We start from the raw sequence: 18,428 nt of genomic DNA on the forward strand, positions 1-18,428 counted from the left end.
ACTTCCCCTGAGACAAGAAAAATATTCAATATGTCTTTTTTAACTAGAATTGAAAATATACATATGGTATATCATTAAAATACTAACTTGAGTATTATATACTCTGAAGCAGCACTTAAGAAACATCTTATGATGCAAATTCAAAGTTTCTATCTCATATTCTATTGAGAAATTCCACCTCATATTCCATCTTCATCAATAATTGTGCTATAGGGTATAAAGAAAAATTTTGAACTCCCTTTGTCCTCTGTCATTCTTTCACTTGGTGCAACCCTGTTTGTTTCGGGTCAGCTTGCACAGCCTTGGACCGTCCATTCCCAAAGTGCACCCAGGGTCACTGCAGGAGCAACAGCCTGCTCTAATTGCACCTGAGGGGACTGACTTGGGCATTTGCTTGTCTCTCTGCTTGAAGACTTCAGTTTGCCCAATGAGCCAGGAGCTGCTCTGAGAGTTAAACAGGGCACAAACAGCGTGCACCAGATGCTTGGTCCCCTCCTTAAACCCATCTTCTAAAGTGTCCTATTGGTTAGTGCTGACCCAAGGCATTTCATTGCAAACAGACTCAGCAGCTTAGAGGAACACTCAGTTAATGTCTAAGCCTGCTTATAAATGTTAAATTACTGTCTTTTAATTTCTGGAATTTCTTCTGATAAGTAACACCATTTTACAGATAGAGAAAAACCATTTCTCTTTAATACTAGTATAGATATTATTAAATGAAAGAACATAGACATAATCCTTTGCTGGTAAGGTGTATTTTTCTTCCTTTATGGTTTCTGTTATAGTTCTCCTGTGGCTGGGACATCCATCCACTTACCAAATTCATATTGTTAAATGATGATACACAGATTTCTTATTTTCATTTGGTCACTATTAAACAACCACTTCAAAACTGCTTTATAAAAATTGTGAACACAACTTAATGGAAGCTGTCCACGCTAAGAAAATCCAAACCACTAATGAATGTCATTAACAATTAATGGCTATGATTGATACGGTAATTACTCATTCACTAAATACTAAAAAAAAAAAAATCTGCTTGTGTACTCAACATGTGAAGATATTTGTATAAAGAGTAATTTCCCTTAGATTAGATTTATCATGTTCCAACAGAATCCTCTACAATAAAACTAACCGTGACATACCAGGGGTTCCATCCACATCATTGAAAGGAGTTTCAGTTCTAGCTTCACTGGGGACCAAACTGGCTCATAATTAGTTTTCACAAACACTGATCAGAAAGGATTAAATTAGCAGCACATTGAGAGCAGGCACCATCTCCTTACAGACTTCCCACACAGAGATACAGCACTGCAAATAATACCATCCAGTAAATCTGGATATTACAAATTCCTTGTGAAATCTGATGCTCTTCCAGCACAGGCAGGAACGTAGAGCTGCATGAGTGCAAGATGCCGTATCTGTGATTGATGATAAATGTAGAAAACAGACCACATCTGGATTCAGGTTTATGGGATTCTTCACAAATTGACCAGAGACAGCCATTGAAGGCAGAACAGCTGAGGCACCAATATGTACAGAAATGTGATTTTGATAACTCTATTTGGTATGACAGTTGTTTCTGTCTCTAAATGGAATGAATTTACCACAGAAATGTGTAAGCATCCTCCAAAAAAACCCTTTGCTCTGTTCACTTAATGTCATCAACAATGGCCGCAAAAGGACTTAAAACCAAAAGAAATTATTTCCTTCCTGAAACTCCTGCAAAATCTGCACAGTTGACACAACTCCCTGACACAACACAAGTCACCTGCCAAAGTCTGCATCCTGATGTAAAGAAGACAATAATGCTGATCACTCAATGGTATGCCTGAAACCCTTTTTTCAAAAGAAAAAATTGACTTTTGTTTATTTCAAAAAGATGGACACTGTGCATGCTAATCATACAGTAGAAGCTTTTCTGTCAAGATTTGACACTTTAAAAGGAAACCAAATGATTACATTTAATTATATTAATTAATACTTTCCAAAAATCTTCATAATTTTAATATTCAATCAATTTTAGTAGTACCAATTCCACACAATTAAGTTAGTTCCATTAATATAACAGAAACTATGTGGAGTCTTCCTTGGCATAAATCTACTAATTTATCTACATGGAATGGTACACAGAAATCTGTGTCACAAGAGGGTGTCTTAGGTTGTTCCAAGAATCACTGGCAAAAGCAGTTTTAATATTAAAGTGAAAGCATGACAAAGCTCATTGGCAAGGTTCACTCTACTGCTAACTACATGGTTAAAGCACACAGAGAAAAATCAGACTAAAATCTAAAAATCAGCAAAAATTGTCTCTGTGGAGGCTGAGGAGGAAAAAAGGTAAGGATTAAAAGGAGTAAGAGACTCTTCCTCTTAGTCGCAAAGTTTAGAGTAAACCTGCCTGCCAAACTTAGTCCTAGACTTGACCAATGGCTTACACCTAAAGATTTTAGCCACATTTAAATTTAGCAGCACTTAATAGCCTAAAAATTTAAACAATTTGTCAAAAGATTCAATAGAATTTACTATAAGCACAATAGCAACTAATTTATAGAGCTATCTCATTAATCTGACCCGCTTAAAAATTGAAGACAGAAACCTTCACAGCACAAGGAGTGGAGATATCGACCCAGGTTACATGGGGGGCATTTGGCAGTGATCCTCCAAGTACAGCCAACTTCAGAGTTCACTGGCTCTGAGAGGTGTCCCATGCAGAGGGAGATTCCTGGTCACAGCCTGCTGTGAACCAGGAGGGCTCAAAGGGTCTCACTTAGGACTGCTCTTTATAGGGTCTCAAGGAGTTGGCTTTAGTCACAGCGATTTTCCATCATGGTCAAAATTTGGGTTGGTAACTTTCTTTGAAAGTTTGGTAACAAAAGTTGTTCAACTCAGATTGTCATTCAAGCAAGAAAAATAAGTTTCCATGGCTGTTCATTAAAAAACAGGAGCTCATTAGACAGAACTAGTTCCTAAGAGCAGACAGGGTTTCTGATAAGAAAAAAGGAGGTTAGCCCAGGTGCTGTTCATCAAGGGCTCACAAGCATTTCTGAGATCATATTGCATATTCAGGAAACATTTGTCTATTCTAAAATCATGTACCTCAAGATTTCAAGAATGTGTTTAACTGTGTTCTGCACTATCTCTGGCCTTCACAAAGTTAGGGAACATCCTAGTCTTTCTTTTCAGATCTTCTGTCTTGGCCAAAAGGAAGTAAAGTTCTGGCACTTGACAGTTCACACTACTTCACATATGCGCAGGCAATGCGCAGGTATGAGACAAAGTGAAGCTCCATATGCTGAGGAACTTCCAGTCTTCCCAGATGCTGTTCTCTGATCAAGAGCTTTCACATTGTCCGTTTTCAGTGCTAGGCCTAAGAAAGACCACATGAGACCCTTTTCCTGCTGCCAATTACTCTTCCACAGTGCCTCACACTCAAGTTTTAAATACACCAAGTGTAGTACTGCACATCCTTACTCTACACCCCATCACAGCTATATCCTCAGGTCTTATCTCCACTAAAGAAACAAATGTTTCTGATAACAACTCTGACACAGTAACTGTGTGCTACAAAGTCTTAATGCATACACGTGGCACAAATGTGAATTGTGAATTTAGATTTTAATGCTAGAGTGCCACTTCTCCTGAGGATTTAAAATGTTTAAAATTGGTTGAGCTGCCTGATGAGAGGTACATGTCACTGATACAGGCAGATTCCCAAGCAACCGCTGTCTCTGTGTTCTCCATGTACTTTTTGTTGCTCTATTAACCTTCCTGTAATTGTGTGTGCCTGTTGCAGGTTGCAGTCAATACAGGGAGGCTTTATGCAGGGACACTCTAGGACAGGCATGTACTCCCTGAGACCCTTGTCAGGTCACAAGGTTGAACCTGCACCTCTTTTGGACTGCTTCCAAATCCTTGCCTTTGCACAACCTCAGGACAAGTGCAGGCAATATTTCCATATTGCATCAAGTGTATGGATCCTGTATTTCCTTGTCAGCAGATCAAATATTACTCTCAGATGTCTGCATAGACTTTACAATAAGAATCTTATATATCACAGAGTTCAGGTCACACAGACAGCCAGGAGCAAAACTGAAAGGCAGGCATACATCCTTGAGAAGAAAATTCCTTGGGACCTCCCTTATTTTACCATGTCATACTCATAATTGGCATCTAATTAAGTATTAATCTACAGATCTCCAGCTTTTTTCAGCCACCACCAAATGAGTCAAATTCAGATGCAGGTAGTTGTCCCAGCCACCACATATATGGAGCAAGACTAGAGAAAAGCTGTGTGATTTACTTGAATCCGCAAATTACTATATCCTGGAGAATTTAAGAGGTGTGTCTACCTGAATCCCAGTTATGGGTAACTGATTGTAGTCCCTGCTCCCAGAAGCAGTTTCTGCCTTTTTCTCATGCTTCCAAAATGACAGTCTCTGTGAGTTAGGGTGTTTAAGAAACTTTGGTTTCTATGCCTTCACAAGAATGAATCTTATTTCTGGACACTGGACAACTTCGCCTCACCCTCCGCTACAAACATAAATGCAGCCTCATTGTATGCAAGACCAACAGGACAAGTATTTAATTTCTGAGGCAGCCTCCACACCAAGCTCATTAAGGTTCAAGCTCAAAGGCAAGTAACTCATCAAGGTGGTTCAGAACAGGTAACTTTCAATCATGGATGAGAGAGAGCTTTGTCTTATCTTACTTGCTTCCTTTGCCAGCTATGACCTTCTCCTCCCCTTAGGGTACACAGAGACTCATTTACAAACTCAGTGAATGCCAAATCAGTGCAGCTACACTTCCCTTGATGCTGACATCATCTCACATCTGTTCCTTCATTCACTTACACTAGCATTTTTATTATCACAGGATCCAGATGACATGGTATAACTGGCATCATAAGATGCCTACTGCTGCAGAAACGAGGGCTAGGAAAGTCCTATTTCTGTGTAATATCAGTGCTTTAACTGTTCTAGCTTCAAACAAAGCAGGCTGAAGTGTTAGGTAAAGAAACTATCAGGGAAAAAAAAAGGAGAAGACAAGTAGTAGTACCAAACATCAGCTTTACTCTTCTATTTCCTTCCTCCCCTTCATAAATACCAGCATCAAGTTATTGTACACTTTTCATGGGAAAATCTGTATGACACAAGTACAAAAAAAAGGGTTCAGTTTATTCACAATCATGATGCACATTAAATCCCAATCCAAAAAATACTTCTGCACTACTTAAGTAATTAATCCTTAAGTTTAATAATTTCACTATGCATGGTTACTCTCAATAAAAAAGAAAACATTTAATCAAGTGCCGTCAAAAGAGGAGAGAGATTTTTTTGTAGTGGGAGTTAGAGTTGTTTGTGCTGCTTTAGACTGATAGATACTTTTAAAAATTTGTCCAACATCTGTCTATACACAGACATCTCCATGCGCACAATGAAACCAAATATATTTCTGAAATATAATGCAAAAAGTTTTAGCAGTTTTTAATCAAAATATGTCTTTAAAATTATCTCACTGCAACTACATAATTTAATACTGTTGTAAGATGGTGCATTGCACCATTGAAATCAATGTAAGAGTTTGAAAATTTTTGAAAAATGATGGTATTAAATGATTTCTGATATATATAATGCTTTAGGCTGTGCAATGAGACGGTGCAGATCAGCTTAATGAAACTATTCCCCATAAATGAGCTGATACTTGATAATTGTTTTAGAATTATTAAAGGTCTTGATCAACAAACATTTGCACATGTGATTTCAGTGGAACCATTCCTGACACTAAAGTTAAGTATCTGGATAAGTATTTGCAGGAATGAAGCCAAATCATACAATTGGACCCAAACTAAGAGCCCATTTGTTACCAATAAAATCCCAGTTTGGGAGTGGCTGATTATTATAATTATCTTTGCTGGATAACAGTACACTTCACATTAATCATTTTTTGCAGCAGTGACTAGACATGAAAATATAACTTGTCCTTTCAGGGAATGACCTCAGTGCTGTGGGCACAGCCCCTAAAACCCAAATCTCATAGCTAAAAATTAGCAAAGCCCAGCAAAATAATAAAACTGGAAGGTGACACAGAATGTACTGTCCGAGCAAAGCCAGATAAAATTGCACCAGTTTCTGGGAACTCGTATTGCAATCCCATTTCATTACTGCTCAGAGATCCAAGGATTGCTGGTGCTTGTATAATACGAGCTGGCTGGGGGTCTTTTTTATCTAAATGACAAAGACGTTCCAGGACAGTATTTCTATTTGGGTGCTGCTGCTTCTTTAATACTCATTCTAAGGTCTCTAATTAAAAAGTTACAAGATATTGCCTGTAGACTTTCAGGGAAAAAAAAAAGCAGAAGGACTAAGTCAGGGGTACCTTGAGCTGCCACACTATACAGTTGAAACAGTTCACTATCTTTGTACATTTTAAAGTCAAACCTCAATTCTGAGAGATAGAAGAAGGTAGCATCTTTCAACAAGTGTCAGCAACATCATTTCAGGCCCTACACCTCCCCAACCACATTTATTTCTTTTATTGTTCTCCAGGTGATAAATTTCTCACATCTGACCAGTAAAATTGTGCAGGAGATTCTCAGGTTTTCCTCAGCAAACAGCACAGAGCATATAGCATATGGATTTGCCACATGAATTGCTAAATCTCTGAGGAGTAAGCATGCTTTGATCACATCTTATTTTTTTTAAGGATGTTAGGGTATTTTCTTCTAACTGAAGTCTAAAGCTGTTCTGGTATGTCAAAAACACCACATCATGTTCTGCCTTCAATCAGTTCACTTGGAGCCAAAGGAACCACACCTTATTTGCCACGATTTTTACTGGGAAAAGAATCAGATCTGCTGGACAGTTCAAGTAAGGAAGTCAGGGAAAACACCATAAATTTTATTAATCATGACCATTTAAATAGCCAACAGAGAATTAAGAAAGCAGTGCATGCGGATGAAATATTATCTTGGCCAACAAACAGAATAAAAGAAAGTGATCTGGACTACTGAAAGATTGGTAGCAATTTTAAGCATTTGAAAGACAAATGACATTGCTGAAAAGACTGGGTTAACAAGGGAGCACTTGAGGGAAGTCTAATCTCTGCTGGCATGCTGACTGGGAAGGTCAGGCCAGTGCACGCGTTCTCAGCTGGAGTCAGGCTCCCTCTGCCCAGCCAATTGTCCTGTGCACTTGAGATACCAACCACAGTGAAGGTGCCTTCACTCTGTCAGCGCCTCATATTCTCCCAGTTCAAAGACAGCTTCCTTTTCCCTGTCTAATTTATGCAGTGTTTCCACAGAGCAAATGCTAAACGAGAGAGGTAATGTGTGAGAGCCTTTTTTTTCCTTTCTGAGCAGCAAAAGGCTCTTTAGGAAGCAGTAAAGAGTTATTTTTAACACTGTATTCTCAAGTGAGAAGAATAATATTTCAAAATACATTTTCAATCCAATTTTTCTCAAAGAAACTGACTTTGACTTGACACACTATGTTTTGAAACTTAAAGCAAATCTCTTGAAAACTGCCAAACATGATAGGTACATGGTTTTTTACTTCTTCAGTTTTTGTTTACTTCTAATTTATCTACAGGTATATTTCACCTTTGCATACATGCTATTACCATGAGCAGAGAGGAAATGTTATGTTTCCTTTTCAAAAGGGAGATTTAGCACTAAATTCGGAATCCAGAATCTGGATTCACCTTCATCCTCAATGAGGACAAGATTCAGACTACTAACTGAAAGAAACTGTATGACAATAAGTTAATTTCAGGTCTATAAAGTTTGTAGCTATGTAAAGAAGTACTTTCTAAGAAAAGACAGGCATTCTATGAGATACCTGACTCCTAAATCCTGTCAAGGTATCTGAAAGGTGTGAGACATTTTAAATCTCACTTCTTCATATGAAGATATGCTGCTGTTTGACTTCTTTGAAAAACCATGTTCATTCCCAAAATACCTCTCATGAAGACACAGACAAGACCTGAATTTGCACTGTGAGATCAGAATGACTAAAAGGATGCAAATCTACTCCAAAGGATCAGTATTAATGATTTTGGGTATTCCTGACACAGAAATTACTATATTTCTTATTCCAGAAGCATTGTTAATTTGTGGGAACATACTTCTTTATCTTCAAAATAGTAAGTGATCTTTTAATCTAGGTTAATTGCTTTTTTTTTGGTTGTTGTTTTTGTTTTGTTTTCATTGTTTATGTTTAGTAGTCTTAAACACTTTCAGAGTCTTTTTTGACTGTGCTCTACAGGAAGAGTTACCATCAAATACAGTAGTATAGCAATGAATGAAGTGGAAGGTCAAATTTACTTCAAGATTGATAGGTTTGAAATCTTATAATATGCACTGATTTCTTCTTCAAAAGGTTCTACTATAATAATATCAATGTTATAAAAGTTTAGAGAAATAATTTTTCTTAATAAATTATTTCTATGAAAAACCTAAAACTTGTATGAATCATATTTCACCAAGTGTAGCATACATATTTACAATGTACTTAAATTTAAACTTTTAAAGTAAACTATACTGTAAAAGGCAACATGCTACAATATTTATATTTGCATTCATGCATGTCTCTGTCAATCTATGATGTTAACATTTTGCAAACATTTTGGTTATCATTGACAGGTTTTGGCCACAAACACAGCATACAAATTGTCAGACAGCCCTGGAAGTTATAATAAATTTACTTTTTTGTGTTGTCCAGGCCCAAAGCAAAGAACCTTAAAATCTATAAGTGACGTCTTCTATATTGTCATCAAATGAGATTGAAAAGAAAATCTGTTTTTGTAACTTGTCGTACTAAATATTCCTGAACAGGAGTTTCCAGATTTTGCACCATTTTTGAGTAATTATTTAGGCAAAGTAAGACAAGCCTGTGGTTAAACAATGGAGTTAGGATTTCTTTAATGGCTGGCTTTGTCGTAAGCTTTACCTCTGACTTTGAGCAAGTCTTTATCCACTTCAGTTTTCCACATCACAGCAAATGGTAACAATATTTCACTAACTCAAGGGTTTGGTTTTAGAATTAATGAGGGTCCCATGTGCAAAAGACCTGTAGATTCTGGCTGCTTCTTTCCACTGTGAACTGATAGGAAAGTGACCTGTTCTTAATTTGAAACAGAGACTCAGTGCTGCCCTTCATCAGCACATGGAATTCTCATTTACGTCAACAGGAGTTGCATTGAATACACCGAATTACTTAGCCTAAAAGTAAATGAAGAAAAGGAATGGTAATAAACTCCTGGATCCTCCTTGCCTGCTCTTAAAAAGTCTAACAGTTCATGGTAGCAGACACATAATCATAAATAAAAATATTTTTGATGGGAGGCAAGAATTGCTGCCTGGGATTATAAATGAGAATGGAGAAAATTGTAGCAGGTCCATCTGTAGAGTACATTTAGCTCTTCTGCAAGAGCACCATCATAAAAATAATGATGGTACATGCAAAATTCACTCACCATAATATATCAGGCTCTATAGACATTTGTCTCAAAATAAAAGAAACCTTTAATGGCCTCAGCATTTCAGCTTTTCACACCATCTCCAGGGCACACCAAGAAAACAATTACCTTTTTCTCCTATGTGAGTGTTAAACTAAGATAAAAAGTTCAGAAATTTAGAAAAAAACTCAATGCTTTAAAAGCTTAGACTTAATCCAAGGTATTACTAGACACTGGTTTTGGTGAGATGTATCTATGGTACAAGAACAGAATTGACTGAAGAAGATTTTTTTTTCTGGAAAGAGATTTAATGTGAGTACACAATTTTAATGTTGCTTTGATCTGAGGTAAAAATTGTCGCAGGAGAAAAAAGACATTTTTGGGTTTTTTGAGGGAAAAAACAAAACACAAAGGAAAACAGTCAAGAAGCAGTTGGTTGGCCATTATGAAGCTCAGGGAGACAAACATGCCTATAACAAGCAGGCATGTTTTAAAATTTGCCATTGCTTAACCATCTACAGACAATGAGACTTGACAGTTCTTTACGGAGGTCAGGCAGGAGCTACACTTCTGCATAATTAGGCAATAATTAATCAATCCAAGGATAGCAGCCTTGCACATTTGGAAAATGGTAAGTGTAGCTGCCTATGTGTAAGAACTAGCCTTTTATACTTTACACTGCCTGCATGCAGGTTCTGGTCATTTAAATGTCTGCCTGTCCAAACAACATTTTTTCACTTCAGGGTGTATGTTACTGAACAACAGAGGATTTTTGACTGGAGAAGGACATTCCTTCTGAAGGACAGAAGGATTTAAAAACAAAAGGGCAGACTAGATCATAATCCTTCCAAGAAAAAGGTTACCAGAGGCAGAACCCCAGCAATGGTATTTTGACATTGCCACACATATGCTCTCTTTTCCTTCATAAAGCAGTCAAACAGTAGATTTTCTCATGTTTTTCTGGTTTTAGGATTCCTCCAAGCAGCGAGGAATTTAGGGTCTCTACTTCTTAACACAGGATATGATGTACAGCTCAAGTATGCCTTCAGACCATCACTATCTACCTTTCTGCTTATAGCTTTCCAAAGCATCAGAAAACATCTTATGTATACCTAAAACATTGACCTGCTACTTTTGGAACTAGTAGCAGACCTCGTATATGTCTTAAGGATTGTATCTTTATGTAGCCAAAGTTTTGCTCTACTGTAAGTGGTCGTTCAGTAATGCTGACTGCTGTTTCCTGCCTCCTAACATTATCAATAGCTTTGACTTTGAAATGTTTCTCATAAAATAAGCTAAAACTGATCTTAAGAAAAATTACAGAATAGTATTTACATGCATAATATATCAAAAAGGTCTTTCAGCTACTCACCTTCTTTATAAATGTATGCTATGTTCTTTAAATTAGGCTTTCCCCCAATGTATACTTGGATTTGGTTGGTTGCACTTAATTTCCACCTTGTCTATGCTCTCACGTTTATACTCCTCGTAGAAATCCATTTCTAGCTTACTTTATTCTTTTTTTCAGATGTAAGGTATGGTTTATGTCCATTGAAGTATTGTATTAACAGAGAAGTGCAAGCAGAATGACTACTTTAGTACCCCAGACACAACGCTGTGAAAGCATCTTCACAGTAACTATAGCAGCAAGCACGTTAACAGCACGTCAAAACACGGAGACCGGACAAACACGTTCAAAACCAGACATACTTTATTCTGGATTCGTAGAATAAGCAGTAAATTAACAACCTACTGGTCATGCAACCACAAAAAACTATGGAACCAGTAAGGAGAGCACCAAAGAAACACTTAGGGCACCAGCGCTTTCAAGACACGAAACCACGGGAGGCTAAACGGCGAGCATTGAGCCAAAAATAAGGAAACAAAGGCAGTTTCACCACAGTTTTGGGTGGGTTTTTTTGCTAACACGAGGTTTCTCAGTCCTTGCCGGCTCTGTCCCTGCACGCTGTAGCTCAGCGCGCCGGGATGTAGGCAGCGCAGCCCGTGCCGGCGGGGATGCCCCGGCAGGCGGGCACTGCGGGGCCCGGGAGCCTCCCGAGCGCCGGCCGAGTCCGATCCGGACACAGGCACCTGCGTCCGGGCACAGGCACCGCGCTCCCCGAGCGCTGCCCGCCCGCCGGCAGCGCTTCACTCCCTGCCTTGGCTCCACCCGAGGGGAGATCTGTTAACGATTAAATCCGCAGCGGCCGCAGTTCAAAGCCCTGTCCCGGCAAGCAAAGGTGAAGATAACGTCCCGGCGGATCGCATTGAGTTTCTGCTGTTGCAATCGCCTTTAATTACCCTCCAAACGGCACATCACACAGCGATCCTCCGGGCGCCCGAGCGGGCACCGCGATAGCCAGATACCTATAAACGCTTTACAACGCGCCCGCTGATTAAAAAGCGATTAGAAACTTATTCGAAGTCGGGCGTTCTCTCCGGGCACGGAGCGCCTCCTGTCAGAGCCTGGCCGGCCCGCGCCCTCCCGCCGCCGCCAGCGCGCCCTGCCCGGCCCGCCGCACTTACAGGTAGGAGGTGAAGACGCTGAGGTTGGCGGGCACGGCGGTGAGCCCGCGGTCGGAGCAGTCGGCGCGGAGCAGCACGCCGTCCAGCTCGCAGCGGCACGGAGCCGGGCAGCCCCGCGGGCGCTGCGCGCCGCCCCGCGCCCCCCGCCGCAGCGCCGGCGGGCACAGCAGCAGCAGCAGCAGCGGCAGGAGGGCGCGGGCAGCGCGGGTCGTCGCCATGGGGCCCGGGGGGTACCTAGAGCCGGGGGGCGGCCGCTCTCATGCCCCGGGGCGCGGCGGGGGCGAAAGGCGGGCGCCCGTCTGGGCTCGAGGAGCTCCTGCGGCCGCCGCCGCCGCGCCGCTGTCTGTGGTAGCATCTCAGCTTACACGCTGCTTTAAAGCCCTGGAGCCGGCACCGCGCGCCCGCTGACGCCGCCCCAGCCTTGCCCGCCGCAGCGCAGCGGGCCCTGCCCGCGCCGCCGTGCGAGAGAGCGGGCGGGCGGGGGCGGCCGCGGGCCCGCGGGCAGGCGGGAGGAGGGAGCGGGGGAACGCCGCCCTCCCTCCCCTCCCCTCCCTCCCCTCCGCTCCCTCCGCCTGCCCGCCGCGCCTCGGGCCGGCATCTCGCACTCACAGAGCGGCTCCGGCTGGAGGGGGCCGCACCGGCTCTGCTGTGCCAACCACCCTGGCCCGGCACATCCCAGAGCACATGGCACAGGGCTGCATCCAGGCAGCTCCTCAGTACCTCCAGCGAGGGAGATGCACAACCTGCTCCGATGAGTGATCACCCGCTCCGTAACGAGCCTCATCATCAGGTGGAACTTTCTGTGCATCTTACAATCATAGAACCGTAGAATAAGCCGAGTTGGAAGGATCCGTCGGTATCATCGAGGCCAAATTCTAGCCTTGCACAAGACACCCCAAGAATCACACAGCGCATAAGAGCATTGTCCAATTTCCAGCTGTGGTGGGCTGGAAACCTTTTAGGCTTTATCTAGTTGGTTGGTAATCCCAACTGTACTCCATGGTCCTGGTCAATGATGGGGATCCACTCTCTTGTCTCACCACATGGTTAAATCACAGACTTGCCAACAGGTAGCAGTTTTCTAAAGGAGGCTTGCTGCTGAGTCTCAACACTGAGTTCACAGTGAGACTGCCATTGAAAGCTCTTGAGATGTCCCTCAACCCAGCTTCTTGCAGTGCTTCTCCTCAGGTAGTGCACAAACTTGCCTTTGTGCTACGTGTCTGTGACTGAGTGAAACAAAGGTGAGGATGGCAAGGTTTTTAAAACTTTTTCCCTCCAAATCAGTTTTCAGAGCGCCAAAGTTTACCACAAACTCCAAATTTGAGACTAGCTGTGAGTTTAAGAACCCAGTCCCAGCCCAATACCTGTTTAGACTGGTAACTAAATTGTTGGTCAGCCTACTCAATATGAGCTGGAGAACATTAGTTAAAGGTTTTCTGCTACACTCTCTTTGAATCTGTAATTAAGTCTGTAATGAGAGCCTAATGAAAAGGCCAGCAAAAATACATGCTTTTTATATTCTACACAGTTTATAACACCTTTTTTCACTGCTGGACCATAATCTGGTATAATCTGAGCTGCAGAATGATCTTGTACTGGAACTCAAGAGTTTTATTTGAAATAATAAAAAAGGAATCTGCTGTCTGGCTAGTTAGACAGGCCAGAATGTTTTGGCCTATGGGACTGCTTTGAAACTTTTCCCCAAGCATCACCTTGTTCTAAGATAATAACAACAGTGGTTGAAAGGATAAAGTGCCTGTGAGAAATGCCTGAAGAGAAAAATTCCCCAGGAAGAGGATTTTTAAATTCTGTGTCATGATACATGTCCAGGTGACCTCTTTCCCCAAAAGTTCTGACTGTCTTTTGCCTGTGTCTGTAGGTTTTTATTTTTCATAAGTGTAGTGAAACAGTATTACAGTATTATGTAACTTGAGGCTTTTAAAAAAATGTTTTGTTTGTTTTTGTTGTTGTTGGTTGTTTTTTTGTCGTTGTTCTAGAAAGCCGTTGTTTCTTCATTTTCTGTTGAGGATTTATCAGTCTGCACAACATATCTGAAGATAGGCAAACACAGATTAATTAGTAGGGAGGGTTCAACTGTAAAAGTCATCCTCTGTATGTTATTTTGCATATATACATTTGTTGAGCTAGTGGTTTTCTTTAAAATACTTAATGTACTTCTATACAGTTTTACTTAAAGAGTTTTTAAAAGTAAATTAACTTGAAGATTAGAAGAAGGATGTTGTAGGAATGGATAGGGATAATTCCTACCTTTTTGCATTTAAACTAGGCTGTACTGTTTTTACCTTTTCATGTTTCTCACAGGTCTCTGGTTCTTCATAAAGAAAAAAAGAAAAACAAGAGTCTGTTTGGTGACGTCTCTGGGCGGTGCTGTTACTGTTCCAAAAGGCCATTGGCACTCTAAGATTTCTGTCAGGTTCTAACATCTCACCACAACGTCCTGGTCACTTGAAGTGACATCCATGGTACAGCCATCAATGGCCTTCTGCTTTCATCCAGGCAATAAACAAAATCCCTCAGGGATCTCAGCAGAACGTTCTCTTGAATCCGTCTTCCTGATACTCAGTCAAAACCTCCAATCTTTTGGATATAAGACGTGATGATACTCCAGCCTAAGGTTTACCAGTATAAAAGGTGTCTTTATGAAATATCACCTACAAGTAAACAAAATTATATCTTGTGTTCTATATTCTTAGCACACAAAAATTGTAATAATTCATATGGTAACAATGCACAGCAGAGATATATATATATATATATATATATATAATGTATATAAATATATAAAAAATCATGACTTACACCATGACAGATTCTAGACTTTATGTGAAATTTGGGTTTAAAATATAGGCCTGTAAAAAGAAAACTGTCTAAACTATTCACCACTATTTCCATCTTGTAAACTTAAATTCAATAAAATTATTTTTTAAGTGTGGGTAAAACATTTGACAATGTAAAATTATGCTTAATCCTGAAATGATCAGTTGTCCCAGCCAAAATGGAGTTTAAAGCAGAAGTGTTAACAGATGTTGCACTAGCAAAGGTAGAAGCTAGTTTAAATATTAAGGCAAGTCCAATACGGAACCAAAGTAAAAAGCACAGCAGCAGAGAACACAATAGTTTATAGCTGACTGTAGCTTGTTTTTTTCCTTTCCTGCCTATGGATGAAGTGTAGGTTCCTAGAAGGCAGTAAGTACAAATGTGTGTTTAGTCTGTGGAGACAACAAAGATCCTGTGCAGGATGGGAATTCTTTTTCTACCTATTGGGATAAGTAATTTTTCATTGAATGTGTTGAAATCCTTACGCTGAAAGGGTTCATTGGGCAAGTGTGCAGCTCTGCAGCCCTGAACCTGTTCTATGGTGAGCAGTACAGCAACTGCCCTGTGATCTGAGCAGAAGGATCCTTTCCTCCTTGCAGGACACCTCATTTGTCCTTTTATCCCAGCTAGCCTTGGAGAATGGTGCATGCCTTTAGATTTATCTCTGTAGAGGCTTATTATACATACAGCAGAAGGCTATTTGTGTACTGTGTTCACTGGGTTCCATATTTACCTATTGTTGTATGTTCCTGTTCATTTGCATCATGTTATCTGTCCCATTTCGTGGAGGACCTTGAACTAACACAAGTATTTACATCCCTTTATTAAGCCATACAGTGTTCTTCAAACCAAGGCGGATGGCACTGTTTCTGTTTTACATAGTGATAAGAGCTGGTACCTGAAATGTAAGGTGGTTAGGGTAGTTTCACTCTTCGAACCAGAACAAAATACAGGATTTTTAATTGTCCTGGCTCAATTTACCACATGGCTACACCTTTTCAGTCACAATAATATTATGGATGGTTTTATTTTATCATTATGGATTTAGTATTTTAGATTTTCATGCTGTTTAAGGCATGCTATGTCATGCCTTATTAGAAATAATCAATTTCGTATCGATTCTCTAGTTTGGCACGCTGCCATCTAGCTGCATGCTTCCCTCAGCAGTTCTGTAGTCAGTGTGGTGGTAGGACTGAGGTGAAACATCTGACAGCTGAGATTTACTTGGATTCATCTTCAGTAGTCAAGTTTCTAATGGGAAGAAGGAACAAAATAAAAAAAAAGGTATAATTACTGTTACAATTCATGTGGTGGCAGTTGGCTTATATGTACAATTTTTGAAGCAAATGCTGGCATGAGCATTATTTTTAGTCTGAAAATTTCTGATAGTAAGGTTTGCAATGTTAGTGCAAAAGTCAGGATTACCCAGGTACATTTTAATAGCTAGCAATTTGGGAAAGGAGCAAGGGAAAAATGTAAATATGTAGGTTGAAGATTTACTGATTTTTTTCCTGGAGGAAATGAAAGCTGGTTGTTACAGTAAGTCTCTGTTTAGCGAATAAAATCCGTGTGTTAAGGTGAAAATGTGAAAATAAGGTGTTATATGAAGAGAACTTCTTATTATTTTAAGTTGGGGTGGATGTGACATCATTCAGAGAATCAGAGCCAGACTGCAAAAGCATTAAGTGAGTATTTCACCAACACAGGAACTATGTGCTTTAAACTTTACTTTAAATGAAGTTTTTAAACTCCAACACCTACTGGTCTGTTACCTTATATTTTTATGTCTCGGGTAAAACCAGAAGAAGAAAGAGGACAACATGTAAGCTATGTCTAAAGATGCATGAATAATGGTAGACTTTAAATGAGGAACAAGGTTTTTATCAGAACAACTAATCTTTGAAAACAAGCAAGACCTCCCTTTTGGCTCACTAACTCTTATTCTCTCAAGATATATCTAACTGCCCATTGAAAGTTTGTCTCACTTGTAGCCCCAGACAATCACTGTTTCCTGAATTGCATAGTCTTGGGTCTCTACTTCCTCACCCCACAAAAGTAATCAATAACCACCTGTTCCTTATGATAGCAGGTGAACCAAACATTTAGAAATGCACTGCTGTGCATTTTAGCACTGTAGTTAAGTTCAGAGAGCTCTGCATTCTGTGGTGTTTGTCAGTGGGACTTTGAGGGAGGTCTTCAAAATATTGCTCACTAAATGCAACAGAAGTTCATCACTCCCATGGAGTCATTACCTCCACTTCTGTGAGGAAGTTAGCTCCAGTTCACAGAGGGTTGCAGGGTTGTTTTTGTTTTCCTTACATGCTTGAAAAATGTCAAACCTTTGAATACATGTGTATGTGGAAAGGCATGATGTATTTCTCTGCCCTGTATATGCTGTGTTAATCTGCATTCTCCTATGGGTGAAAGACAACAGTACATCTACATGAATAGAGTATTTTTTTTAATTTAGGAGCACCTATAGAAATTCCATCCAATTCTTTCCTCCTCCCACTGTGTCTGTGTGGCAAACACCCTGGGGTTCCTGTGGTTTTAAAGTGTATTTGCATGATACAGTATAATGAGTGATTACATTGTTTTGTAGTTGTTTGAAGGAGGTCGCAATAATATTTTTTGTACTTCTTTTTCTTTTTTGTTGTGGTTATAATACCTTTAGTCATTCTGGGATCAGCTGCTATGCAAAAGGAAGAAATGTATGGAAGAAAGAATCACCTAATTGTGACAAATTGTCAGAAGGCTTTAGATGTGGTGTAATACTGTGTTTTCCTGTAAATTCCCCTCCAGAAGGAGGGAGATTCCTGTATTTTTATTTCTTTCTCTGTGTATTTGTCATCTGAGGTGTAAGCACATTAAAAGCAAATTTCTTTGCAGAGAGGGAAGTCAAGATTTTTTGTTGGTAAGTAAGACCAAAAGATTTGAAACATCTCTGTCCTCTTGACAGCAGAGCTTTTCCTACCACTGACTGGAACTTTGGAATAAATTAGATGGGAAATGCCTTATGGGATTCAATTTTTCAAGAAGTTTTTGAAAACTATTTGCATACTGCCCACTGCCAAATTAATTCCCAAAGTTTTATAGTTAATCAGAACGGTTGTTGAAGTGTCCTTGTTTCTGTGGCTCACGTCCTTCATCCACACTTTGTACCCTGGTGATAAACTGTCAGGATATGTTATCCCCCTCTGCCGAGTCTCTGAAGTTGATCCAGTCCCATCTGCAGTAATCTAAAATGACACAAAGGGAGGGAAGGAGCAAAATATGTCTGTGACCTTCAACACATCCACAAAGCCTCCATCAGTACCTGCCAGAGACACGTGAATGTACAAGAAATGCTATTTCTTCTGCATGGCTGGCAATCATGCAAAAGCCTTGCTGTAGGTGGAGGAAGGAAACTGGTCAAGAATTTGGGTACATGAGCCATCAGAAAGGAAAAGTGGGATCTCTACAGCTGCCAAGGAGCTGGAGAGAGAAGGAGACTTATGCAAGGGGACATGAAGCAAAGGGAGGAAGAATGATTGAAGCACAGATGTTTATAGAAAGATGAGAGTGAGTTGGATGGGCCCTTATATTTGGAAAAAAGAGAATCAGAACATGCA

At 40.3% G+C, this 18,428-nt stretch overlaps 1 protein-coding gene across 1 annotated transcript in view; it reads right to left on the reverse strand.

Moving 5' to 3' along the window:
• The window catches only part of LGR5 (leucine rich repeat containing G protein-coupled receptor 5), a 93,424-nt gene extending 81,227 nt beyond the window's left edge, over positions 1 to 12,197 (reverse strand). Inside the window, exon 1 of the mRNA XM_033059115.1 lies at positions 11,980 to 12,197. Coding sequence (XP_032915006.1) covers positions 11,980 to 12,197 — 218 coding nt within the window. The remainder of the gene's footprint in view (positions 1 to 11,979) is intronic.
• Positions 12,198 to 18,428: the final 6,231 nt, after the last annotated feature.

The sequence above is a fragment of the Catharus ustulatus genome, chromosome 4, assembly GCF_009819885.2.
Source record: "Catharus ustulatus isolate bCatUst1 chromosome 4, bCatUst1.pri.v2, whole genome shotgun sequence".
NCBI classification, from domain to species: Eukaryota; Metazoa; Chordata; class Aves; order Passeriformes; family Turdidae; genus Catharus; species Catharus ustulatus.